Raw genomic sequence first — 27,331 nt, 5'->3', positions numbered from 1 at the left:
AACGCCTTATTCGGTAGACCTATACACCAGCTTGTTAATGGAAATATCTAATCAGCGAATCATGTGGTTGCAACAAAATGCATAAAAGCATTCAGACATGGCCAAGAGGTTCAGCTGTTTTTAAGAATGGGGAAGAAATATGACTTTGACCGTGGTATGATAATTGGTGCCAAACAGGGTGGTTTGAGTATCTATGAAACTGCTGATCTCATGGGATTTTCACGCTCAACAGTCTCTAGAGTTAGCAGAGAATGGTGTGAAAAACAAAAAAATGCATTGTTAATGAGAGAGGTCAGTAGAAAAGGGCCAGAAGCTGAAAGAAAGGTGACAGTTATGCAAATGACCACACATTACAATAGTGGTATGCAGAAGAGCATCTCTGCATACACAACGCGTCAAACCTCAAAGCAGATAGGCAACAGCAGCAGAAGTCTAATAAAGCAAGTCTAATAAATAACAAATAAAGTGCTCACTGAGTGTATACCTTTAGCCAGCACTCTTCCTTGATTCCAGTCACTATCACAAAGAATGCAATTGACTACAGTTGGGTGGTTTTATCGCTTACACGTGTTGAACTATGGAATCAGAGGCAATGATCAGAGCTTTTCCTGCTTTCCGTTCCTCGACCAGGGTGTTGTCAAGTGTGACGAACAGGTTAGATAGTTGAAATGTGATGGTTGAGGGGTACCATGGGCCTGTTTTTCTTTCCTCTACGCTTCCCTCTTACTGTGACAAAGTCATCCTGCTGATTGGATGCCACTGGGGCAATAATAGAGGGCCGAGAGCTAGCACTGGGCCAAAAAGGAATCAAATAAATATTCACTGCTCTAATACAGTGAAGAGACTAGATATGAGCTTCCAATTTGCACATTTTCTTCACCAGCCTAGCATGCCATCTACATTTATCGCAGGTATAATTACCAGTAAATGGTGGAGGAGATGTAACAAAACACATTACCCTCAGTGCACACAACAGAGGGAGAGGAGGGAATTCAAAGAGAAATGAGCATGATTACTTACAGAGTTAATGGGATGGATATTCCAACGAGTTGCTTTGTTGACTTCTTTCTGGATCTTGATGTGACTGAATTCAGTATGTACAAGGTATCCACAATATAGAGGTAATTGAAGACAAAGTTCTTGCATATATTAAAATGTATTACAGAAAAATTTGAATTTTCGTGAAAACTACTGAGCAAACAGCATGGCATAGTACGACTCCAGTTTGAGTTCAAACTGGAAATAAAATTCTGAGGTAATCAATGACGTTGGACAAGGGTGAAGCCATACATCCCTGCCACATGTGGACAGAAGACATACAGTATACACTCACCGAGCACTTTATTTTACTTTATTACACCTACTTATTAATGTGATTGTCTAGTCAGCCAATTGTGTGGCAGCAGTGCAGTGCATACAATCATGTAGATACGGGTCAGGACCTTCACATCAACCATCAACCAAAAAAAACAAAAAAATCCAGTGAGCAGCAGTTCAGAAACGACTTGTTAATGAGAGACATCAGAGGACAATGGCCAGACTGGTCAAAGCTGACAGAAAGGTGAGAATAAAGCAAATAACCGCACATTACAACAGTGGTGTGCAGAAGAGAATCTCTGAACACACAATGCATCATAACTTTAAATGTATAGGCTACAGCAGTAGAGGTCTAAAAAACAAGTCTAATAAATACTATGAAGTGCTCACTGAGTGTATATTATGTTTTGGTAAATGTTAGTATCTGGTATTATGGCTGTAGTATTGGTTTACAGCCAGGCCCTCATGAGGCCTGTGTTTTTGTCTGCATACTGTATGTGGTGTTTCTGAAGTGCGAATGGCTCCTGGTTTATTCATCTCATGGGACTTCTGCTGCCCTTGAGTAGGTTGGGATATCAGTGTAATTTCAGTTGAACTCCAATATATTGTGTGCTTTGTTTTTGAAATAATATAAGTGTTACACAATGTGCAATTCACAGTTCATTTGACAGTTCAGATTCAATGCTATGTATGTAATTAAACATAAAAGCTTTTAGTATTATTGCTTATGCTTAATGTCATGGCACTCTCTTAGTGTACAGCATATAGTGGCAGTTAATTCTGTCTTAAATGTGTTGCATACATTATAACAGTGTTATGTCATTGGTCATTAGCTGTTGTAGGCAGTCATAACAGGTTTGGATAGGTGTCATTTTACAATTATAATAATAATAATCATCATCATCATCATCTTCATCATTTCATGCCAATAATTGTATTGTGCGTACTTCATGCCGTATAGTTAAAGTGATAACGAGCTTTTATTTCGTAAAATTTTGTTTACTTTATGCTAATACATGCCCATTATGTGTGGGCTGTAGTCCGTAGGCCAGCTGCTGTTTGACACCACTTCGAGCCTTTCTTCAACTTTTCGCTTCTGAATTTCATTAGGAGGCATTTGGGATGAGGGATGCAGTTTTGCGCAGCCATGGAAGGTCAATTTTGTAAATGGAAGTGCGAGAGACCGCTCTCTTCTTTGAATATATATTGCTCTATTGAAGGCTTTGTAATGATGTCGACAGCGGTGAGTATTGTGATTCAGCACTTTAGTTCCAGAGTTGTTGGAAAGGTCTTTAGCCACTGGCTGCATGCGATGCGAATGCAAGCTCTGGAGCCTGAGCAGTCTGTCAGTGCCTGAGTAATTCCAGTCATTGGTGAGGGAATCGATGAGGAAGAGTAATCAGAACCGTGATTTATGACCGCCGAACGCAACATGTTTATTGATACCGCTGCCGCCGGCTTCTCGACCCCATTGGGCGCGCGGCACGCATCGGGAGAGACGCAGCAGGAATCCGATAGCCCTGGACAGACTGCATCTTTCTAAAAGGCTTGTCAAGGAACCAAGAATCCACGTCTCCCTTTTCCAATAGCCTTCATCTGCATACACAGAGGTACAGACGTCAAAGCTGTAATTTATCTAATCACTTTTTTTTCTATTTATTGATTAATATTTATGAGAAACTGATGTAATATTCAAAAACCCATTTTGTGCACTCAGGGATAATTGAAAATGGTATAAGAAAATGCCAACACATGGAAAGACAGCTGATGGAGGTCAGAAATGAGCTTGGCATTTTATTAAAATGTTAATAATAGGAGATGTAAAAAATGTTTTTTAAAAATCATGACAGCTTGCAAATCTTTCAAAATCGTTTGGCTCCAAAATAACTATTGTTAGGCAGCACCTTTAAGGTTTCCAGTTGTTATTAGCGTGAGATCCACACTAGCTCTCCTTTAGTGCACTACACCCTCCTGTGATCCACACTAGCTCTCCTTTAGTGCACTACACCCTCCTCTGATCCACACTAGCTCTCCTTTAGTGCACTACACCCTCCTGTGATCCACACTAGCTCTCCTTTAGTGCACTACACCCTCCTGTGATCCACACTAGCTCTCCTTTAGTGCACTACACCCTCCTGTAATCCACACTAGCTCTCATTTAGTGCACTACACCCTCCTCTGATCCACACTAGCTCTCCTTTAGTGCACTACACCCTCCTGTGATCCACACTAGCTCTCCTTTAGTGCACTACACCCTCCTCTGATCCACACTAGCTCTCCTTTAGTGCACTACACCCTCCTGTGATCCACACTAGCTCTCCTTTAGTGCACTACACCCTCCTGTGATCCACACTAGCTCTCCTTTAGTCCACTACACCCTCCTGTGATCCACACTAGCTCTCCTTTAGTGCACTACACCCTCCTCTGATCCACACTAGCTCTCCTTTAGTGCACTACACCCTCCTCTGATCCACACTAGCTCTCCTTTCGTCCACTACACCCTCCTGTAATCCACACTAGCTCTCCTTTAGTGCACTACAGCCTCCTGTGATCGACACTAGCTCTCCTTTAGTGCACTACACCCTCCTCTGATCCACACTAGCTCTCCTTTAGTGCACTACACCCTCCTCTGATCCACACTAGCTCTCCTTTCGTCCACTACACCCTCCTGTAATCCACACTAGCTCTCCTTTAGTGCACTACACCCTCCTGTGAGCCACACTAGCTCTCCTTTGGTGCACTACAGCCTCCTGTGATCCACACTAGCTCTCCTTTAGTGCACTACACCCTCCTGTGATCGACATTAGCTCTCCTTTAGTGCACTACAGCCTCTTGTGATCGACACTAGCTCTCCTTTAGTGCACTACAGCCTCCTGTGATCCACACTAGCTCTCCTTTAGTGCACTACACCCTCCTGTGATCCACACCTGCTCTCCTTTAGTCCACTACACCCTCCTCTGATCCACACTAGCTCTCCTTTAGTGCACTACACCCTCCTGTGATCCGCACTAGCTCTCCTTTAGTGCACTACACCCTCCTATAAGCCACACTAGCTCTCCTTTAGTGCAGTTTACTACACCAGCACAAGCTAAGGCAGCAGAAATCACCTCTCAGAGTCCAGCATGTTACAGGTCAATGATGACAGTAAAATACTGGCAGTTTTCACCCCAGGGACATTAGCAGCCAGCACGGTTGATTTGTTTTTTACCTACTTATGTTAATGCATTGAGACCACACTCCCTGGTCAGTAGCGGAGACCTGTCTAATTGAACGGGCCGCGTTGATCTGTAGTATCCTCTGCAGTAAAGCAATATGTTATGAAGCCCCTCTGCCTTATTAGAGCTGATAATAAATGTCGGAATGGCCGCCGGTGCCTCAGAAACCCTTTATTTTCATTGCAGCTGTATAACCGACTGGCGCGCTCGCAGGAAAAACACTAGCATGTTGGCCACTTAGCATAATGTGTCATCCCTGAGCATGGAGAGTCCATATGATTCAGCCAATTATGCCTTCAACAGCGCACCCAGCCTGCTCTAATCTGATTAAAGAGAAACAACCACAGCGGAAAATAACCAACAAACCGAATAAGCGCGGTGTTTTTTTTTGTTTTTGTAAACGCTGAGTGTTCCTTCGCGCACCCTCGTCTGGACCTACCGGTGGGCTCCTGCTGGAGGCCGGCGGTCACGTTGACATTCCGCTTGCGTCCTTCCGGATGGTTCCTCTGAATGCTGATGCGGGACGCGTCACGGCGCTGTCATTCCGCCCCGCAGCTGGATGTGGGCAGAGTGCTGATCCGCTGGGGTGCACGGAACCACACGGCGCCGGGACGCAAAAGCCTCATTTCTTATTTATGCACTGCCAAGTTAGGCGTCGCTAACGAGGTGTTTGCTTAACGCGATCGCGCATTTACTGTGATAGCCAACAAGCTATTGTGTTTGAACATTTAACCCCGTGTAACGTGCTGTAGAATGGCATTGGTCAGGTTGGTTTTTGTGTCAAAGTCGGTAGTACAGAGGGCACTAGCCACTTCTTGAGGATACACATATGTTTCTAGCAGGAATGTCCAGTGGCCAGATCTTAACCTTTCCCATGAAGGTTCTTCATGAGCAAATATTTCTCACTGTCCTATTGAAAAATGTTGCTTGCTCCAAATGTTATCTAAATTCCAGAAATGCATTTTTTGGGACTAGTACCACAGAAGGTGCTTGATAGTGAAATCTAGTTTATTTGGGATGGGTGTCGGCCTAGCTGCAGCTCTCTCTGCAGACAATGCACAGGGAAGCATTTGTCTCTGCTCACCTAAGAGATGAAGCCTTGCAATGAAGAATAATTGTAGGAACATCAGAGAAGCTGATGTCGTGTATTTACGTATGTATTCAAGACTTTGGGGACAGTGGATTAATGTAGCCAGAGTGGTTTTATAGCAGCAGTGTCTCTGATCCAATCTGGCAGGTCCCACCATTTCGCCCCCCGGAGCAATTTCATGTCAACGTATCTCGTTGAAATGGCCCTCGTAGAACGCGTTGTGTTCCCAATGGCTGACTGCGCAAACTAAATCCTCCTGGCTTTCGCCGAGACCATCGGGTCCGTGTCTCCGTCGCCGCGCGGATTACGCCACGGTCGGATGTTGTGGATTTGCCAGTAGTTTAAGAGATTACGGCGGGAGCGTGTCGCTTCGTGGCTGGGGTTGCTGAGTGTCTGGCCCTGCCACGGTGCTGCGTGTTCTGTGTTTGAACATGTCTGCCGTGCTTAATGCGTGCAGATAGAGTTCGCTCTGTGCCATGTTAGAGATTATCCCGGTACACACATGCCACAGGCAGCAGAGTGCTTTATCGCTTGATTAAAGGCGCTGGAGGCCCTCAGACAGGAGCGCGGAGCACCCTAAACCCTGCGGCGTGGCACTTTGCGGTGGGATAAGCGTAGGCTGCTCTCCCTCCCTCATTTCGGCAGTGGGAGGAGGGAGGGGGGGAGGCGTTTGTGTTATGTGGCTGTGTGTGTGGCTGTGTGCGTGTGTGAGTGTGTGAGAGTGAGTGAGGGGGGGGCAGATGGTGCTAGAGCAGGGGTCAGCAACCCAGGTCCTTGAGAGCCACAGGGTGTGCTGGCGTTCGTTGTTACTTGGCATTAATTGATCAATGAAAGCCGTTGATTGCACAGTTAACTCACCTCACCTGGTTTCTTGGGTCTGAATCGGTTGCTTATTTTAAGGTGGAGACGAAAGCCAGCACACCCTGCGGCTCTCCAGGACCAGGGTTGCTGACCCTTGTGCTAGAGCATTCATAATCTTCTGTGTCTGATTTTGTGTCTTATTGTGCTCTGTGTGTTTGTGTGACTCAGTGTGTACGCGTGTGTGAGTGTGTGTGAGTGGGGTGAGGGGGGAGGCAGATGTTGCTAGAACATTCGTAATCTTCTCTGTCTGATTTTGTGCGTTACTGTGTTGCGTGTGTTCGTGTGACTCACTGCGTGTGCGTGTGTGCATATGCATCTGTGCGCAGACGATGACGAGCGTTCACATATTCCAGTTATCATCCCCGGCGAGGAGAGCTGCAGTCAGGCGCAGCATTCCTCCTTTGGCCCAATGCTGCGTTTTAATGACTCGCTCTGCAGAGATTGAGGAAGTCTCTGGAGTTCCTCCCTCTCACAGTTCACTTGCAGGGGCACAGAAAGATGTCGCCGGCCCGTGACGGAGGTGCTTCTGCTATTCCGCCCGGCTCCCCGTCTCGTTAGCCGCTGAGCTTGGCCAATCTCACAGCTATCGAGAGCCAGATACTGCTGAAGGTGTTCTGTAGAAAAATAAGCCAACAATTCAACAAGAACGTTTCTTCTCTTCTTTTTTGCTTTTGCTGATTCCTTTCTGGGTAATTTTGCTAAAACACCCTTGCTTAACTGTAAGAGTCTGATTAGTGCCATTTTTGGTCTGGTGCCAGTGCCTGAGGTCCAGACCACTGACTTCCGTTTTATGTTACTTCAGTTACACACAGGTACATCAGACGAGTTAAGGCCCATCCACGGCAAGAACTATAACTATAACCATAACTATTACGATTAACACTAATGAACGGTAACGTTCTGTAAATAGCCCATTGCCTATGTCATCTGTCATTTTGCTTGACGCCCTGTTAATTTGGTTTGATTTTAACCAAACGGGAGTGTTTTATTGTTCATGCAGCTGGAAAAAAACGCTCTGAAAGTGATCCCAACGATATCCTTTGTCGCTGTCATTGTCGTTACAGTTGTGGTGTGGACTTCGCCATCCACTTCAGTTAGAACGATTTTTAAAATGCAGGTCATTTGATAGCCACTACATTTTGAAGCATTGTGTAAAACCAATTGCAAACTGAGATATAATGTTTACAGTAAATGAAGCACAATAAAGGTGCCAAAATAATTATGTGTTTCAGGGAAAATATTGCTGCATCAAGGAAGTCCTTTAAGCAGAGCTCACCGTCAGGAAGCAAAGCTGAGCCATGAATAAAAACATACTCTGGATTTGGAATTGTTTTGTGCATGATGATAAACAGACATGTCAGTGCGTGATCAACAGCTTGAACATGGTTTGGTCCTGTGGAAATCCTGTAGTTTACTGTAAATGCAGCACTAAAAGTTCATGTGATTTCTGTTTCTGTGTTCCAGATGCAGATCTACCTGTATAACTCAGATGACTTTGACAGCATCAGCGCAGCCATCAGGCAGAAGAGAATAATCGCAGCCATGGCTGTGTTCTTCCAGGTATGATTCACCTGAATTGTACTTTACTAACTTTTAGTTTTTTACTTTACTTTGAATTCTATTGTAATTGTTAATGTTATTTAATATTTAGTTCATTCAAATTCCATGGTTTACCTTGTTTTATATTCATTTTGTATTCTAGCCACTTTTTTGTAAAGCACTTTGGACAACACTTTTACCAACCAAGATGTTATGTATATAATAGTGGTATTATTATTATTGTTGTTGTTGTTGTTGTTGTTGTTGTTGTTGTTGCCATGTCTTGATTCCATAAGATATGCAGTTTGTGAAGAAAACTTCATCAATCCTCCTTGAAATATGATTAAATTAAGAAATAAATTAAATCAAGGAAAAGTACCATCTGCTACTATGAAAACAATTATTTTGCAAGGAAGGAAAAAAAACGTAAAAAACAAGCATCTGTAATCATTTGGATAGAATTTCTTTTGCTCTCATACACTTTAAATTGGGCAACAGAATTAAGGCATTATTACTTTAATCTGCCCAATTCCTAATTATTCTGAATTTAATGGGCACTCAGTGGTGACTGCATGAGTGGTCTTTTGCACACCCTGTTACCCTCTCTTTGTGAATCGCAACGCCAGGGCACGGCACCCATTTCTAAAACCTGCCATGCCACTCCTGCATGACGTTGTAATGCTTACTACTGGGGCCTCATTAAAGGAATACAGTACCGGGGCGGCCATTTTGTTGGTTCTGTTCTTCTCCCCTCGAGTCACTCTCTTCCATTTCTCCAGGTTTCCCTGGCCATTCTGCTGTTGATCTTTAAATGAGCTACACTGGAAAGCAAGAACCAGATCTACATATTCCAACATTAAAGCATATATTAAAGTTGAAGTATTATTGCCTCCTTTTTTAGGTGTGCGACTGATTAAATGGTAAATGGTTGGCATTTATATAGCACCTTTATCCAAAGCGCTGTACAATTGATGCTTCTCATTCACCTGCCATGCAAGGCGCTGACCAGCTAGTCAGGAGCATTTGGGGGTTAGGTGTCTTGCTCAGGGACACTTCGACACAGCCCGGGCGGGGGATCGAACTGGCAACCCTCCGACTGCCAGACGACTGCTCTTACTGCCTGAGCCATGTCGCCCCACGATTACATGGGTGCTACTGTTTTTTCTTATTTAAGACTAGTATACTGTAATGGCAGCAGCAAGGGACATTCATCAGATTCAAGGAAGGCCATTTCATCTGTTTTGCCTTTGAGTACTGCTTGCCGCACAAAGCCCTGCATGAAAACCGTATCTTTGGTCACATGTCATAAAAATGTCATTGTCATTAACAGAATGGCAGCCTTTTCCATTTTCCCTCTAAATTCAAGGTCGCAGTTATGAATTGTATGGCTTTCTTTGTGCAGCATGCTCATTACAGAATAAAAAAAACCCAAAATGGGGCATTGTAGTCCCTGGGAGCAGAGTTGACAAGTAATTTTCACAAACCAGAAAAAAGGGAAGAAGTGCTCCATTAAAGGATGTTTTTCGCATTAATGACATCTGTTGGGCAGCACTGCATTGTGGTCAGCGGTATTCACGCTGGTTTTTGAACCCCATTTTTGCCGTCCCTCGGTGCTGAGGGAGCTGAGATTTAATGACCAGTTTGTTAGACAGAATAACGAAGCATAAACAATTGCATCTGACACATATCCTTCTGAACTAATTTTATGTGAAACGGCAGCTGTCGGTGTGAATACGCTCAGATCGGTTATTCGCGTTCGTACTTCTCTGCTGGATTCTGTGCTGGAGTATGCGCTGTATCCGTATATCCCAGGGCAACCACTGTTCAAAAGGGTTGTTCGGGGCCGACAGAGGTGGAAAATAATAATGTTTTGAGTTTTTTCAGGCGTTTTTATGACATCTGGTTGATGGTGCGGCGCTCTTGTTTGGGTTGTTATCGTCGTGTCGCCAGGGCAAGCCCTGCCGTAGCCTTTCGCCTTTGTCGGCGGGGCCGGATAGCCGATCTCACCGCACCGGGGGATAAAGCCGTCACCGCGAGCCAAGCGCGACGGCGCTTTAGGAGACGCCGAGGAAAGCCGAAACCGCGGCTGACGAGGCGGGCTCGGCGCTTTTAATTATGAATGCCGGCGAGCGGGCGCTGAGCGGGGGGAAGCCGGCTTGTAACCATTAATACGCGGAGAGCTGTTTAAAAAGTAAGCGGAGTGTGGAAAGGAGGCTCGTGTGACGGCCTGGTTAAAAGCCCGTTAAATATGAATGAACGCGATCGCCCTCCCGGCTCCTGGCCCCGTTAAATATGGATGATGGCGATGGCCCTCCCGCTTCTGCTGGCTTTGATGGAGCTCTTGCTCAGCTCGGTCGCCTAGACTGGGATTCTGTTACAGCCCAGAAATTTACCAGTTAAAGGCCAGTTTATAGTCCAGGGACAACGTTGTTGCAACCGGTGACGTGCAACTGATCGCAACAACGTTTAATTTGTACTTTTAGCGAGTGTAGTGCATCCCTATATTTTTGCGAGGGTGACCGCCACAGACAACGTCGGGTGACAATACAACTTTCACAAACGCTTACACTGACGGTGGACTATAAACTGGCCTTCGTAATGACAAGTAGGGAGGGGTGAAAATAGAAATAACATTTAGCCCCCTGAGGAAGTCCAAGAGAATGTTTTTGTGCCAATGGAAATGACCCAGTCATTAGTGTCTTAAGTTCCCTGGAATCTTCAGCAATGGGACATCGGCGAACTCAACTTCCGCTGTAAATAAATAAATAAATAAACAAATAAATAAATAAATAAATGCAGGGGAGGCCAATGAAAACAGGAATGTAGCAGCTGCCAAGCAGCACTGGAGCCAGTAGCTGAGTATCTGGAGAAGAGCTCAATAACCAGGCTTTCCTTGACCACAGGGACGCCCCACAGTATTTTGGATTCAACTATTGAGAACTAGCACTCACATATACTCACACTGATATTCACTAGCACTCACATATACTCACACTGATATTCACTAGCACTCACATATACTCACACAGATATTCACTAGCACTCACATATACTCACATTGATATCCACTAGCACTCACATATACTCACACTGATATTCACTAGCACTCACATATACTCACACTGATATTCACTAGCACTCACATATACTCACACTGATATTCACTAGCACTCACATATACTCACACAGATATTCACTAGCACTCACATATACTCACACTGATATCCACTAGCACTCACATATACTCACACTGATATTCACTAGCACTCACATATACTCACACTGATATTCACTAGCACTCACATATACTCACACTGATATTCACTAGCACTCACATATACTCACACAGATATTCACTAGCACTCACATATACTCACACTGATATTCACTAGCACTCACATATACTCACACTGATATTCATTAGCACTCACATCCACTCACACTGATATTCACTAGCACTCACATATACTCACACTGATATTCACTAGCACTCACATATACTCACACTGATATTCACTAGCACTCACATATACTCACACAGATATTCACTAGCACTCACATATACTCACACTGATATCCACTAGCACTCACATATACTCACACTGATATTCACTAGCACTCACATATACTCACACAGATATTCACTAGCACTCACATATACTCACACTGATATTCACTAGCACTCACATATACTCACACTGATATTCACTAGCACTCACATATACTCACACTGATATTCACTAGCACTCACATATACTCACACTGATATCCACTAGCACTCACATATACTCACACTGATATTCACAAGCACTCACATATACTCACACTGATATTCACTAGCACTCACATATACTCACTGATATTCACTAGCACTCACATATACTCACACTGATATTCACTAGCACTCACATATACTCACACTGATATTCACTAGCGCTCACATATACTCACACTGATATTCACTAGTGCTCACACACACATACACTCCCACAGACACACTCATATTCACTAGTGCTCACACACACATACACTCCCACAGACACACTCATATCCACTAGTGCTCACACACACATACACCCTCAGAGACAAACTCATATTCACTAGTGCTCACACACACATACACCCTCAGAGACACACTCATATTCACTAGTGCTCGCACACACATACACCCTCAGAGACACACTCATATTCACGAGTGCTCACACACACATACACCCTCAGAGACACACTCATATTCACGAGTGCTCACACACACATACACCCTCAGAGACACACTCATATTCACTAGTGCTCACACACATACACCCTCAGAGACGCACTCATATTCACTAGCACACGCACACTCACACCTCCTCACTCAATCGCACTCCTTCACTCACATTCATTGACCCCCCTGACCTGCTGGCGCGGGGAGTGAGATTGGCTTTGTTGCCCCCGGCCGTCGGGGGCTGCCAGCAGAAGCCGATGTGTCCTCCAGGAGCCGTTATCACAGAGAAAGCGCAAGTTAAAGAGGGAAGTGATAACCTTAAAAATCTGCTTTCTCTCTTTGTAGATTTTCTGATTCCCAGCAGGATAGAGCAGCAATCTCATTTTCCTCAAAACGGGAGGGAAAAAAAACACAGGCAATTTAAAGCAAAATTCTAATCAACATTTTAAAGAACTGCAAGCAACTTTCATCAGAAAGAATGTATAAATTGATCTAAGTATTGGTAACAAGCTCTGGAGAGAAATTAAGGCACTAGTGACCAGGAACATCTGGAGCTGCTTACCGTGTGCATGTTAGCATGTGGACCTGCATACACACTAGCGACAGCTATGTGAAGTCCATTAATTCCATCTGCGATGTCAGTTTGACGGATTGGTCATAGAGACCAATGTCTCTATTATCCGCCGCCTCATCTTAATCAAAATAGATTGCGGTTGCCAGATCTTCCTTCGCAGGTTGATCAGCATCGCGCTGTAGCTTAGACTGTTGAGAGAGTCCCACGGATTTCTGGAACAGTTACTATGTTAATTCCGAGAGACGGGCACTGACAAAACGGCAGGTGCAGCTAATTGAAGAAATCATTAGAGTTTGGCGCACGACTCTTCACGGTAAGAGGCTTTCCACCTGGCATACAGCAGACGCACATGAACTTGTGAAAGACCGCGCTGTAAAATGTTCAAAGGTAAATCAACTCTAACAAAATCTGTGCAAGTCTGGAAGGGATAAAATGTACTCGGTCAGAGATGGATAGAGCTGACGCCAATATGCCACAGCTGAAGCATAGCTTCAGCTGCATGTACTACAGCAGTGGTCCTCACTCCTGGGGTTGTATGTATCAAACATCTTAAGAATTACACTTAAGAAACTCTTAAGAGCTTACTTAGGAGTGATATCAGGTAAAACATATTCGTCAAGCAGCTCACACTTTCTCTTATTCTTAGTGTCAATTCTTCAATCTCAGGTGCCTGAAACGAAAAGAATACGATGATGTCATCAATCGTCAAAATTGCACAGAGGAAGAACAATCCAGAAATGCAGATTATCTAGGCAACACCATATAGTCCATCTGGATAAAGGCGCTATATAAATTCAGACATTTACCATTGAATGAGAGGTCAGAAGAGAAGGGCCAGTCTGGTTGAAGCTGAGAGGAAGGTGACAGCAATGCAAATGACCACACATTACAACTGTGGTATGCAGAAGAGCATCTCAGAACACACAACGCATCATAACTCTTAGTAGATAGGCTACAGCAGCTGAGTCTAAAAAATAAGTCTAATAAATGCCTCGTAAACTGCTCGCTGTGACTATATTTTGTTTATTACTATTTTATTTGAAATGCATTTTAAAATTTTATTTTTTGGACATTTTAATTATTTTGGTCTTGCTGTATATATGCTATATCCCGCTGTGATTCTGCAGTTCTGTAGCCATTGCACTGCTTATTAAATCAGATCCTATAGCCTAAACTCAGTACTTGAGTATGTTTTTCAGTTCTCAATCTTACTCCAGTAGTTTTTTGGATGTCTACTCTTACTCTTACTTGAGTAATTGTTATTTTAAAGTAGCAGTACTCGATTACAGTTGTTGGATACTCTACTCACCTCTGGATACATCTGGCCCTTGGTCCTGGAGAGCTGCTGGGTTTGCTGGGTTTTATTGTTACTCAGCACTTAATTGATCAATAAAAACAGTCAATCACACAGATAACTTACCTCACCTGGTTTCATGGGTCTGAATCGGTTGCTAATATTAAGGCGAAAACAAAAACCAGCAAACCCTGCGGCTCTCCAGGAGTGAGGATCATTGTACTAGAGACACAGTAAACATGTCAAAGCATCTTCATTCATTACCATACACGTGTCTCCTGTCACTAGAATGGGCAGGTTCATTTTAAGAAGCTTGTGTTAAAAAAGGGTACATTTTTTAATTAACTTTAAATACCTATGTCTGTAATTCAGGGGGTAGGAACAGCCTGCTCTTGTGTCTCACCTGCTCTTTCCTTCGCTGGTTGCCCTATTTACCACCGTGAGCCATTCTTATGTAAACCAGCAGTAAAATAATTCAGCTAAAGCACTTCTTTAGGCGCAGCGCTGTGCTTTAACCGATGCTTTAAGCAGTCGTGGCTATTTTTATTGTGCGGGTATTGTTCGCCTGCCATGGCCATAAATCGCAGGCCCGGTGCGGGGGTGACAGGGTCGTTCTTCAGCGATCCCCGGAAAGCTGATTGGGAGCACAGGTGCGGAAGCGCAGGCCTCCTCAGCCGGCGAGCGGGGAACTCACCGCCGTTCGAACCTTTAAACGTTCCCCCCGCATCCTGACAGCCTGATCGTTTACAGCAATTAGCAGCCCATCGCGCGCCAAACTGAATTATTAACCCAAGCGTCTTCGGCGGGAAGCGGCGGTTAAAGGCCCCTCTCACGCCTTTATTCTTTTCTGGAACCTTCTGGCTATTGCATTTCGGCGCTGGGCAAGGGGTTAACGTTTGGGAGTTGAATGTTTAGGTGGTCAGCGTGTGTGATGTGTCTGTGTGTGTGTGTGTGTGTGTGTGTGTGTACTGCATTTATCCTGGTCTGTGCTTCTGTGACTAATTCGCCAGGCCCGCTGGTGTGAAGCTGAACAGACCCTAGCAGCCATATGGTCTGGGTGAAGTTCAGCCTTAACAGACTAATTGTGAAAATGCGAAGTGGCCAGGGCATGCAGTAAGAGGCCCTCTGGGTGATCGAGTCCAGCGCAGGGACAGTTTTGTTTTCCCTCTTTCAGACACCCATTTCAGACCCAGGGATCCCCATAAAGTGAGTTAACTGTGTAATCAGCTGCCTTAACAAATCAATTAAGTGCTGTGTACGACAGAAACCAGCACGTCCTGCAGACCCCACGGACCAAGGTTACAGACCCCTGCTCTGGCCTGTGGGAAAATAATGAGCCAAGAAGGATTGAACAACCTGTTCTGACCATGCTGTTTTCTTTTGTTGTTATTGTGTTATATTGAGTCCAGTGCAGATTGTTAAAATGAGCTCCTTTCCTGGTTTGTGATTTGCAGGACACAGGAAACTGAAACTTGCTTGTGTGAACAGTGGGATGTGTGGATGGGCAAGCATTCGTGTTCTCTGTCAATCAGAGCTCCTCTCAGTCACCAGGCTTTAATTCATCTCCTCCAGCGTTGTCCAAATTACGTCAGCTCACACCTGCCCCCCATCCACCCTTACAGATGCTTTTAATGAAAAGCCATACCCTGGAGCCCTGAGCAGAAACAGCTAAACCTGACGTGTGTGCGTGTGCATATATCTGTGTGTCTGTATGTGTCTGTGTGTCTGTGTGTGTGTGTGTCTCTGTCTGTGTGTCTACATGTATGTATGTATTTATGTATGTATGTGTGTGTGTGTGTGTCTGTGTGTGTGCATTTTTATGTGTGTATGTGTGTATGTGTGTATGTCTGGGAGTCTGTGTGTGTGTGTGCATATTTTGTGTTTGTGTCTGTGTGTGTATACTTTTGTACGTATGTACGTGTGTGTGTATCTCTTTGGGAATCTGTTTGAGCGTGTGTGTGTGTGTGTGAGTGTGCGCATGCGTGTGTGTGTGCGCGCACACGCGTGTTGTTTGTTTTCCAGCGGACCACAGTGGCCCACAACAGCACTTTCCGTTTTGCCGTGGAACATCACCTTTCTCTTCAGTCACTGCCCTGAATTACAGCAGGCCCCTGGCTTTGAAGGCCTCCTCTTTTTCATTTCCGGAGCGAGGAGACCGGTCTCTGAGTGTGTGGCTGCAGGGCTTATGGGAGATGTTTGTTTGCTGCATTCAGGCTACATGAGAAAGGAGCAGCGTCAGGGGGGCGACTAGGAGCAGGAGTTACCTCTGCGCGCCCCTGCAGAAAGGCCCAAGGCCAGCAGAGCTCCCTTCTCTGCACCTGCTAGACCGCTGACATTGGTCTCAAGGGTCCCTCAAAATTTCAGCCCAGTTCAGCCTTCCGGGCAAGTTTACTCTACCCCCAAAGAGGCCTAACTGCAGAGGAGCAACAGGAAGGAGCCATTTTTGTCTCTTATAATTCAGAATGGTGAGAGCTTGAGGCTGGGCCCCTTTTTTTTTTTCTTTCTTTTTCTTTTTTTTTTCTTTTAACCCTTTTTCATATATCAACACTCCGGCCATGTCCGGCATTTATGACCTTGAAGCAGATTTGTGCAGAGCGGTTGGCTCTAAAATCCACTCTGCCTCTTTTTATATATCGATTTTACGAGCTGCTGTTTTGTAGCCCTGTCCATTGGGAGCTCTTAATTCTCTGAAAATTTTAAGTCTGATGTGGTAATACGGTTTTGTAGTCTTTTAGAGGCACCCAGGGTTCTTCTCTGTCAAAATGAAAACTGGGGAAAGTGCTTGGGTGGGTAGTTTTGACATAGGGGCCCTCAGTACAGATGTAGTTATAGCAGGGGAATGACCTTACAGTGTATGCAAACATTTGGATCTGACCTACTGATTTACAATTCTAATTTACACTTTACAAATTCTCAGGGCTCAGAGACTACTCTGTAGCAAACAACGTGGTCAGTGTTCATTTTAAAAAGGTTTTATATAGGGATTTTCATATATAATGCAGCAAGAAGGTTCTAGAATCCAGTGATGCCTGTAATTATGAAATGAGTGCTTGATTTTTTTTCTTTTGAATGTTATCCATTTGTGCCACACTGTAATCACTGTAATTTGCTTTAAATGATTAAATAAGTGAAACGAAAACCAGCAGACCCGGTCGCTCTCCAGGACCCGGGTTGGAGACTTGGAGCTGGAGCCTTGCATTATCACTGGCTGCGATGTCATAAGTGCACACATTACACCCCGCCGGGGGAGTCTGCTGCCTCATTGCTCATGTGCGGGGCTCGAAGAAGACAAAGGACCTGAACATATTATATGGTTTTGCCGCTGCCTCGGAGTGGGACCGTACTTCCATTAATGCCGCCCCTTCCACCGAGTTCAGCTGTGTTTTGGGGTTTAGAGAGCGCAATATTAAATATTATTCTCTGGCTGTGTGATGTCACGGCAGATCTGAGGTGTCGTTTGTCACTCTTCCGCAGGTCGGGCTGAAGGACAACCCAGCGGTGGGCCCCATCATCGCTGGCCTGAGGGGCGTGGTTCATCACGGTGAGTGAGGCGGCGCACGTTTAGCCCAGCGCTATCAGATCCCCCCCCACCTCCTCTCTCTGTCTCCCTGCCTTCCACTCCCTGTCTTTGCTTCCCCCTCCTTTCTCTCTCTCCTGTTCTCTCTGCTCCTCAATCACTTCGCTCTTGTTCCCCCGTGCTCTTATCTGTCCTCTGTCACTCATTGTGTCCCCACTCTACCCTGCTGAAAAAAAACTAGGTTTTGAAACAGCTGGTAGCTGGTTGACCAGTTCAGGCCAGCTCCCAGCTTGACATGGCTTAGCTGGTTGACCAGTTCATACCCTCTCCCAGCTTGATATGGTTTAGCTGGTTGAGCAGTTCAGGCCAGCTCCCAGCTTGATATGGTTTAGCTGGTTGACCGGTTCAGACCCGCTCCCAGCTTGACATGGTTTGACCCGCTCAAGCTACTGTATGTTTTGACCAACTACAAGCTCAGACAAGTTACCAGCACTAGCTGGTTGAGCAGCTCATACTCAACTAGACCAACTTATGAACAGCTTAATTTGAACAGACCAGCTCAATATTCAAGCTGGAATAGCTGAATTTTACAGCAGAGCAAGCTGGCCTGGTTAGTCTGCCATGAGTCATGCAAATGTGGAAAATAATCTATGACAGGTTTGCTTCAATAGGATAGCAAGCAAATCCAGTACGTGAGATCAATCATTCTGCATTGCTCGTGAATCTGAATCGCATGCACACAGTCCACACTGCATTTAGAGCAGGTGGCCTGTGATGTGCTTTTGTAAACATCAAAGGGTGACGGATCTCTCCCCAAAAACTATATTCTTTGGTTCAAGGGGGACTTTCATAGTTGCAAACCTTGGTAACACTTTTTTGTGAACAGCCCTTTGTAACAGCAATAAAATTTCTTCTTAAAACTGTATATACTGTATATCATCTTCAGAAACGCTACATGAATATTCAAAAGGAATTATTGCAATAAATGCACATTTGTGCCATTTGCATGACTTACAATGTGACTCACATCATTTGTCATCGTTTACAGTGCCTAAGCATTTCTGAATTGCTAAGTAATGCTTTTAAAAGTGTTGAGCAGTGCTTATGACAAATTTGTACTGCACGTATAGATGATAATCTATATACAGGGCGCCCACTTCCAAATTTATGTTACTCCCTATAGAATTGCTGAAAGAAACAAATATCAGAGGGTGCTGTTATTTCACTTAATTAAAAATGTAATGAAAGTCATATATAAATCGCATATCATTTAGCCCAGTTCCGGATGACTCACTCCTGAATATAGCTTCTTTTTGTTTATTCGAGAAAGACCCAGATGAAAACCTCAGGTTGTTTGTCTCCTGTTTCTGGAGGATTCCATGCGAGATGAAGTTGTACAGCAGTTTCGTACATTAAATTAAACTTCCTCCCCCACAAGCAAATGCCCTGTCTTAAACAAAGCAGCCTGCATTTAAGTCAATAACGTCTCTGAAGACAACTATTCAAAACTCACTAGTGGTCCTATAACTAGCCACAGCGAAATTGGGCATCATATGTTTAATTGCGCTTCAGGTTCTACAACCTGAAATTTATGGGAAGTCTGTTCTAGTTTCCTTTTTTTTTTATCCACAGTTAACCTTATTTTTTAAATCCAAAGATCCTTAAGCGTAAAACTGCAAACTTTAGTGCTGTGTTTGCAGAAAAGCAATCGTGGCGTTTGTTCTTCATTGTGCCCCAGCACAGCCTAATCCATCAGAGCAGGTATTGGCTTCCCAGTCCCAGGTTTTTAAAGGCTTGTTGATAGCCGTGCATCAGAACAAAAATTGGTTCCTGAATTAATTGTTTGGCTTTGGAGGCCTTGGGCGCTTGAGCGGCAATAACGGGGGATGTAAAATTAACCATGCGAAGGGGTTTAATGAGGGCATAATCGAAGGCCCCGAGGAGTGTGAGTGGATGCACGGCCTCTTCCGTGTATGAGCCAAGATGGCCTCCTCCAAGTATGAGCCAAGATGGCCTCCTCCAAGTATGAGCCAAGATGGCCTCCTCCGTGTATGAGCCGGCAAGATGGCCTCCTCGAAGTATGAGCTGGCAAGATGGCTTCCTCCGTGTATGAGCCAAGATGGCCTCCTCCGTGTATGAGCCGGCAAGATGGCCCGTGTATGAGCCTGGGGGCAGGGTGTAGCATCATGGTTAAGGTACATGATTGGGACCCACAAGGTCAGTGGTTCGATAGCCACAATAAGATCTACACAGCCATTGGGCCCTTGAGCAAGACCATTAACCCTAAAATTGCTCCAGGGCAGGATTGTCAATTGTCTCCTGCTTCGTCTAATCAACTGTAAGTCCCCAAGAGTCAGCCAAATGACATGTAATGTAATGTAATGTAATGTAATGAAATGAGCCGGCAAGATGGCCTCCTCTGTGTATGAGCCGACAAGATAGCCTGGTGACCTGAAGTGGGCTAATTATTTATTTTTAGTATTTATTTACTCCCTTACGTGTATATGTAGCTTTTTTTCCAGAATACTGTCACAAAGATGCTTTATAGTGGAAATGGAAAAGAAAATTGGGCAGAAACCAGGCCACCGCCAGAAAGCAAACAATTGAGGAAAATAAAGAAAACTCCCCATTGGGATGAAAAAAGCTCTTAACTGTGGTGAGAACAAACTCCCCGTTGGGAAGAAATCTTGAGTGGAACGACAAATTTTCGATGGGGTTCAAGCCCGGACAGTAAGATGCCCGTTACAAAGCACAAAAGTTGTCATTACTTAAACATTTCTTGGTTGATCTTGAGATATGTCTGAAACTGCAAGGCTCTCCATAGGACATTAATGGAATGTGGGTTTACATGCTTCGTAGGGCAGGGACTACTCGTAAATGTTTCTACCTAAGGAATAAATTCTATGTATCCTTCTGATGCCAGAGCCACCATTCTTGTGCAGGGCAAAAAACACCCCCAAGTTTCAATGGCATTTAGCACACTCCAGAGGCTTATTTTTGTACCCTCAGTCCAGGCTTTTTTCTGGCAACCCTTCCAAAAAGCCTATTGACATCGAGGTGGGGTCTGATGGTAAATTATGAGATTTTGGACTGTGTCCTCAAGCTGTAGCCAATTCTATAGATATCTAACTGTGGCTCTTGAATTTGTATAAGATACTGTTACTTACAACCAGTGGGCAGCTACAGTGTAGCATCTGGGGACCAAATCCAGTTCTGAGGCTGGTGCCTTGGTCATGGCTGCAGTCTACCATTAAAGTTATAATCATCACTGTGATTGTTATTATTATTATATTACGTATTAAATACATTTACAACTATATACTTCTAGTAAATGCATTGAGGAAACTATTCATCCTTGACCAAATCTTTTCCATGAAGTCCGTGGCACAGTGGCTCAAATACATCAGCCATTTTGATTGATTCTATTGATTCACCGTGTTTTTGCCAGTGCTGGTCTACCATAGAATTAATACAGTGGCTTCAGGAGAAGCTTAGGCCCATGTTACCCATGGGAACAGGACATATGTCCGCTCATACAGTGTATAATCATCCATTCAGTTTGTCTCGTCACATGCTCTTCATATTGATTACTACATGAAACGGCGGGAATCCCGACCGTTGTCTTTTTGTCTCATTAACTTTACAGTCAGTAATTACCGTTGAGCTTCAGGTCCTCAACATACACAGCGCCCCAACATCAGAGGTACACCGGCGCTAATAATCTTTAACAGCACGCAGAAATCTGTCGTACAGACCCTTGACATTTAAAATACAATTACCAGACTGCTGGTGCTGCTGAACACTGTTGGGTATATCCATGACTGAAGTGTGGTTGTCAGGAAATTGTCATGGTACATTTTAAAACAAAAATCCCTGGATAGTGTAAATTGATACCAGTATCTAGTTCACAGTATTAGAATGTGTCTCTAGAATGAGAGGCCAAGCAGACTCTCCAAGCTTAGTGTTACTGCCCAGTCACCAACGGCTTCAGCAAATGGCTTCCTTCAGAGGGTTTTCTGAATGGGCAGTAAAAGTTATGTCCACGCATCTGTGGTGGCGGTAAATTCCAAAGGATCATTACCGCCAGACATCCATCACCCTGACGGCAACGCGACCAATCCAGCACCGTCTGGTCACCGATTGTGGGAAAGCTGTGCTGACAATTCGCAATATATACTTCAGGACTGTGTTTGTGCTTCTGTTTGTGCAAGTTTTAGACATGTGTCGAATGCTTCATGCTGATTCTGGACTTCTCTGTCTGACATGCCCCTCCCATGGCTACCCATATTCCTCAGCCTTTGCCTGATGATAGAAAATGATAGGAATATAATTTTCTAGATTGAAAAAAAATTGACCAGTCTGTTCCCCTCAGTTACATCTGAGCGTATCCAATAAACAAGAACTGCACTTCACTGAATTAATGCAACCCCTTCAAAATAGACTTTGACTCATAAGATTTGACGAATGCTTATTTAAATCTACTGTATGCGTTAATGTACTGAAAGACAGATTTCATATTAGTTGATTATGTAACAGGTCTCTAGTTTGGGCTTTTAAAATGTAAGCATTTTGAAAGTGTTTAGAAAGATATATCCAGTAAATACATAAAAAAAGGATTTATCAGGACTTCAGCATTACCATTTTCATTATCTGTTTCTTAGCCTTCCATTTGGTAATAAAAAATAAATGGATGGGTATTGAGCGTGTGCTATCATTGTGTTTTACACATCTCAAGGGTGCTATTCAATTCTAAGAAATGAAATGTTTGATCTGGAATATGGACTGAAGTAAAGGCCAAACCGTTTCAGTCACTCAGGGAAGTTTATTTGCATGCAAGATGGGCCAGTTTATCTTTATTTAGAAAGATGGGGTGTGCTTTGCTCATAATAGCTGCAGTAAAAATGGTGTGAGATGTTCAGTGTCATTAAAGTACACTTATTCTAATAACCTTTTTTTACATAGGGCATTAATCATAAATCTCAAAGACTCTTTAATAGGACAACTCAGACTGATGGTACTGATGGTAACTGTTTCTCTATCTGTACACCAGCTTGTTAATGCAAATATTTAATCAGTCAATCATGTGGCAGCAACTAAATACATACAAGCATCCAGATATGATCAAGAGGTGCAGCTGTTTTGTAGGCCAAATGGGGAAGAAATTTGATCTTTGACCATGTGATTGTTGGTGCCAGACAGGGTGATTTGAGTATCTCAGAAATTACTGATCATGGACAGCAGTCTCTGTTAATGCTTTGTTAATGAGAGAGGTCAGAGGAGAAGGTCAAAGCTGCCAGGAAGGTGACAGTAATACAAATAACCACACATTAATGGCATTTAGCAGACGCTCTTATCAAGAGCGATGTACAGTTGATTAGACTAAGCAGGAGACAATCCTCCCCTGGAGCAATGCAGGGCCTTGCTCAAGGGCAGATCTTATTGTGGCTACAATCGGTGGGGATCGAACCACCGACCTTGCGTGTCCCAGTCATGTACCTTAACCACTATGCTACAGGCCGCCCTACACATTACAACTGTTATGCAGAAGAGCATCTCTGAACACACAACATGTCAAACCTCTAAGTGGATAGGCTACAGAGTCAGAGACCAATAAGCCTAATACATAAATAAAAATAGTCTAATAAATAGGCGGCATGGATGGTGCAGTGGGTAGCACTGCCGCCTCGCAGCAAGGAGGTTCTGGGTTCGAATCCCCGTCGGCCGGGGCCTCTCTGTGCGGAGTTTGCATGTTCTCCCCGTGTCTGCGTGAGTTTCCTCCGGGTACTCCCGTTTCCTCCCACAGTCCAAAGACATGCAGGTTAGGCTGATTGGAGAGTCTAAATTGCCCGTAGGAATGAGTGTGTGAGTGAATGGTGTGTGTGCCCTGCGATGGACTGGCGACCTGTCCAGGGTGTATTCCTGCCTTTCGCCCAATGTATCCTGGGATAGGCTCCAGCCCCCCTGCGACCCTGTTCAGGATAAGCGGGTTCAGATAATGGATGGATGGATGGATAGTCCAATAAATACCTAATAAAGTGCTCACTGTGTGTGTGTGTGTGTGTGTGTGTGTGTGTGTGTGTGTGTGTGTGTGTGTGTGTGTGTGTGTGTGTGTGTGTGTGTGTGTGTGTGTGTGTGTGTGTGTGTGTGCATTTGTTTTCCCTCCCCCAGAGAAGGAAACTCTGCTGGATCCCTTCATCCTGAGAGACCTGCTGCCGGCCGCACTGGGCCGCTATTACCGCTACACCGGCTCCCTGACCACACCGCCCTGCAGCAAGGTGGTGGAGTGGATCATCTTCAGCAGGCCTGTGTTCATCTCCCACAGACAGGTGAGTGTGGACCGAGCCAAAACCCGCCTTCTTTTCTCGCGCTCATTTCCTGCTCATGCTGAGAGACTGTGCTCGCTAGCGCCACTGCGGTTGGCTCCAGCGTAGGTCAATCAGACCCATTCTCAATGTAACGTCAATGGCACAATTGTGGTCAAAATATGAAGTGAATATTTATTTAGTTATTGTCTTATTAGGACAGCAATACTTTCTGGACAAACTACATTGGTGCAGTCTCTGGCTCCAATACTCAACTCCACGTCCTGCGGGCCGCAGTGTCTGTAGGTATTCGCTTCTCCTGTGCGCTACACCACCTGAATTCACTAATTATGTTACCTGCTTGGTTTAGATAATAAGCTAATTAGTGAAATGAGGCGGTGTAGTGTACGGCTGAAGGGGATGCCTGCAGACACACGACGTGGAGGTTAGTAGCGCTGATTTGAAATGTTAAACACAACTAGCCTAATTGAGTTTACCTGGAGCAGAGCGGGAGGGTGTCCAGGCTGAGATTTAGTGCAGAGTTTAGCGGGAAACTGGCTGATGGGACACTGTCACTCTGCACTTTCGTGTAGCGGGATTAAAGATTTATTCCCCTTAGGCGGGTGCCTCCCTTTCCCCGACCCTCATCACTCACCGGTTGTTGCCGATTAGCATTCATCACGCCGTCATTCCTGTCTGCCTCATTTCTTTCAGTCTTGTACATCCTGAAAGATGCAGAGAGCGGCGGTTTGGAAGGTATTTTTACGGTTCCTTAAGCCTGTTTGCCTTTTTAAAGACGTGTGAAAGTTGAATAGAATAACGGTAGATAGCTCATAGCCGTGTGTCAGCTTTGCCATCAAGGATAATGAAACGGAATTGAATAATACGTGACAGAAAAGAATAGCACACTTGTTATCCTGACAAGCAGACTTCCAAGACATCTTTACCTGTTATTTAGTTTCTTTCATTATGTGATTGTGGTGTATTGATATTGCGTAGCTCCTCAAATACTGTGTTTTTGTTTGGGTACTCTGTGTGTGTGTGTGTGTGTGTGTGTGTACTATATGTGTGTGTGTGTGCGCGTGCGTGCGTGCCTGTGTGTGTGTGTGCATGTGTGTGTATGTGTGTGCTGTATGTGTGCGTGTGTAATGTATGTGTGTGTGTGTGTGTGCACTGTATGTGTATGTGTGCGTGTGTGTGTGTGTACTGTATTTGTGCGTGTGTGTGTGTGTGTGTACTGTATGTGTATGTGTGCGTGTGTGTGTACTGTATTTGTGCGTCTGTGTGTGCACTGTATGTGTATGTGTGCGTGTGTGTGTGTTGCGTGTGTACTGTATTTGTGCGTGTGTGTGTGCACTGTATGTGTATGTGTGCGTGTGTTTGTGTGTGTGTTGAGTGTGTGTTTTATGGATGTTGCAGCCTGTTTGGAGTGAATAATGAAAGCTGGATTATGTGCTCTTGTAGAGGAGACAGCAGCCAATGCAGAGCGGAGGCAAACGAGATTCAGGCGAGGTGTTCGCCGGTCTAATCTACTGCCGTTAAATGACCCAATACTCTTTATCGACTCTTCTTGCTGATATCAGGAAAGGGAGAATTGATTTGTTTCCAGGCTTCTCTTCCATGTAAAAAGCAGTTGCTGCAATTACACACATGGAATCCTGTATATTTAGCAGAGTGCAGTAAAGTACAGTAGACAGGCCTACTTTCGACTGATGGTGACATTTTAGTGCTGCATTTTGCATCTTAGATTGAGTTTATGCTTAAAGACAAGCTAGAGCAGCACTACAGTATGATGTATACACGAGTGAAATGGCTCCTTCTGGGGATTTTTTGGAGGGCGCGGAGTTGATTTGACTGATGCTAAATTAGGAGGGGGAAGCAGCCTCCATAGCCTATGGCTCTTGGGGATGAATACACACCACTGAGTGAAAGGATACTGATTGGAGGGGAATGGAAAACTGACAGACATTAGATCTAAATACACACCCGCTGGTACGCAATGATGTCAAATCTCATAAAATCTTGTTTTCCTGGAAGTGGATGGAAAAAAAACTTTGCTGTGAAAATACACACAAATACAATAATATAATTATTTATAAATTTTATAAATTTTTTGGAATAAAAAGCATACGACGACATATATTTAAGACCTGCTCGTATGAAGAATTGACTAAATTGCGGAAAAAGTGCATTTTGATTTAAGCTTTAAAGGGAGTTTTTTTGTAGGTTGCGTATGTCTTCGATTGGCCCAGTTTTTGCGTGCTGTAAAGGATGTTTGAAGTGTTTACAGAAGTTGATGACCTCAATCAGAGCTTTCTGGGGGTTTGCAGTCCAAAGCAAGAAAATACATTTCAAGTAACTTCAAAGCAGCTTGTACAGCAATGTTAAGCCTCCAGGGTTAGTATGTGTGTATATTACCCGATTATTCTTCAAAAATTAGCTTTAATCTTCTTTTTGGTTGGAACTGGTCCTCTTGATCTCCAACTTCTGCCACAAATTGTGGTGTGGCCTCTTACAGTATGTCAGCATCACAATGTGCATCCTTGGGAGTAAAGAGCTTGGACATTTCTGTCATCATATGTGTAAAATGGCCCTGAGCCTCACCAATATATTGTATATTGGTGAGGCTCAGGGCCATTTTAAAATGGCCATGTGTTTTGAAAATAAATAATAATACACATTTGAACAGCAGGCTCACTAAACCTGTTATTATACACTTTTGTCCTCCTGGTCATCCCTCACTGACAGATTCCTTTCGGTGGAAAGTAAAAGTCCTGCCCTGTGTTTGAACTCAGACAGTTGATTTCACTAATTAGTTCTGCCTCCTGGCTGAAGAATTGTGCTAATGAGCAAATCCAGGTGATTAGAACAAAATACTGGGGAGGACTTTGACTTTTTGAACCTGGTTTTTCCACCTCTGCCTTTAGTTTCCTTCCCATTTTTTACATTTTCAGGGCCGGGTGCTTTCCTTTGTCTTGTATCCATTCCTGTGAATGGCGACTAGCTAAATCTCTCATTCTTTCCCTCTGTTGCTCTTCTCCTCTCCTGTCCTCTCCTCTCTTTTCCCCCATTTTGATTTTGAAAGGCAGCTGGCAGGTCTTACATAAGCCCCCTGGTGATCTGTTGAAAAGATCAGGTGAGGGTTGTGCACGGGATGATAGCCGGGATCAGACAGACATTACTTAGGTCTACGATTTGCCGTCCACCATGTCCATCTGCTAAAATCACCAATGGCGATCCTCTTAAGTCAGCTGCGACTCCACTTTGGCTGTTGCATGATACAATTAGGTTTAATAAGCAGCAGCATGTCTGAAGTCATGTTCTCAGAATCGGCTAGATGGGATGCTAATGGTTTTGTAGCTATATGTAGCAGATATGTAGCCTAGATCAGAACGCTGAACCATTAATTCATTAA

General features: G+C 44.3%; 1 protein-coding gene across 1 annotated transcript in view; it reads left to right on the top strand.

Annotated features, from left to right (window-relative positions):
• The window catches only part of LOC133138811 (receptor-type tyrosine-protein phosphatase gamma-like), a 291,164-nt gene that overhangs the window by 207,923 nt on the left and 55,910 nt on the right, over positions 1 to 27,331 (top strand). The window contains exons 5-7 of the mRNA XM_061257886.1: positions 7,948 to 8,043; positions 17,572 to 17,638; positions 23,783 to 23,940. Coding sequence (XP_061113870.1) covers positions 7,948 to 8,043; positions 17,572 to 17,638; positions 23,783 to 23,940 — 321 coding nt within the window. The remainder of the gene's footprint in view (positions 1 to 7,947; positions 8,044 to 17,571; positions 17,639 to 23,782; positions 23,941 to 27,331) is intronic.

The sequence above is a fragment of the Conger conger genome, chromosome 10 (genome assembly GCF_963514075.1).
Source record: "Conger conger chromosome 10, fConCon1.1, whole genome shotgun sequence".
Taxonomy (NCBI): domain Eukaryota; kingdom Metazoa; phylum Chordata; class Actinopteri; order Anguilliformes; family Congridae; genus Conger; species Conger conger.
The sequence above is the reverse complement of the archived record's forward strand: the minus strand, read 5'-3'. Positions and strand labels throughout refer to the sequence as shown.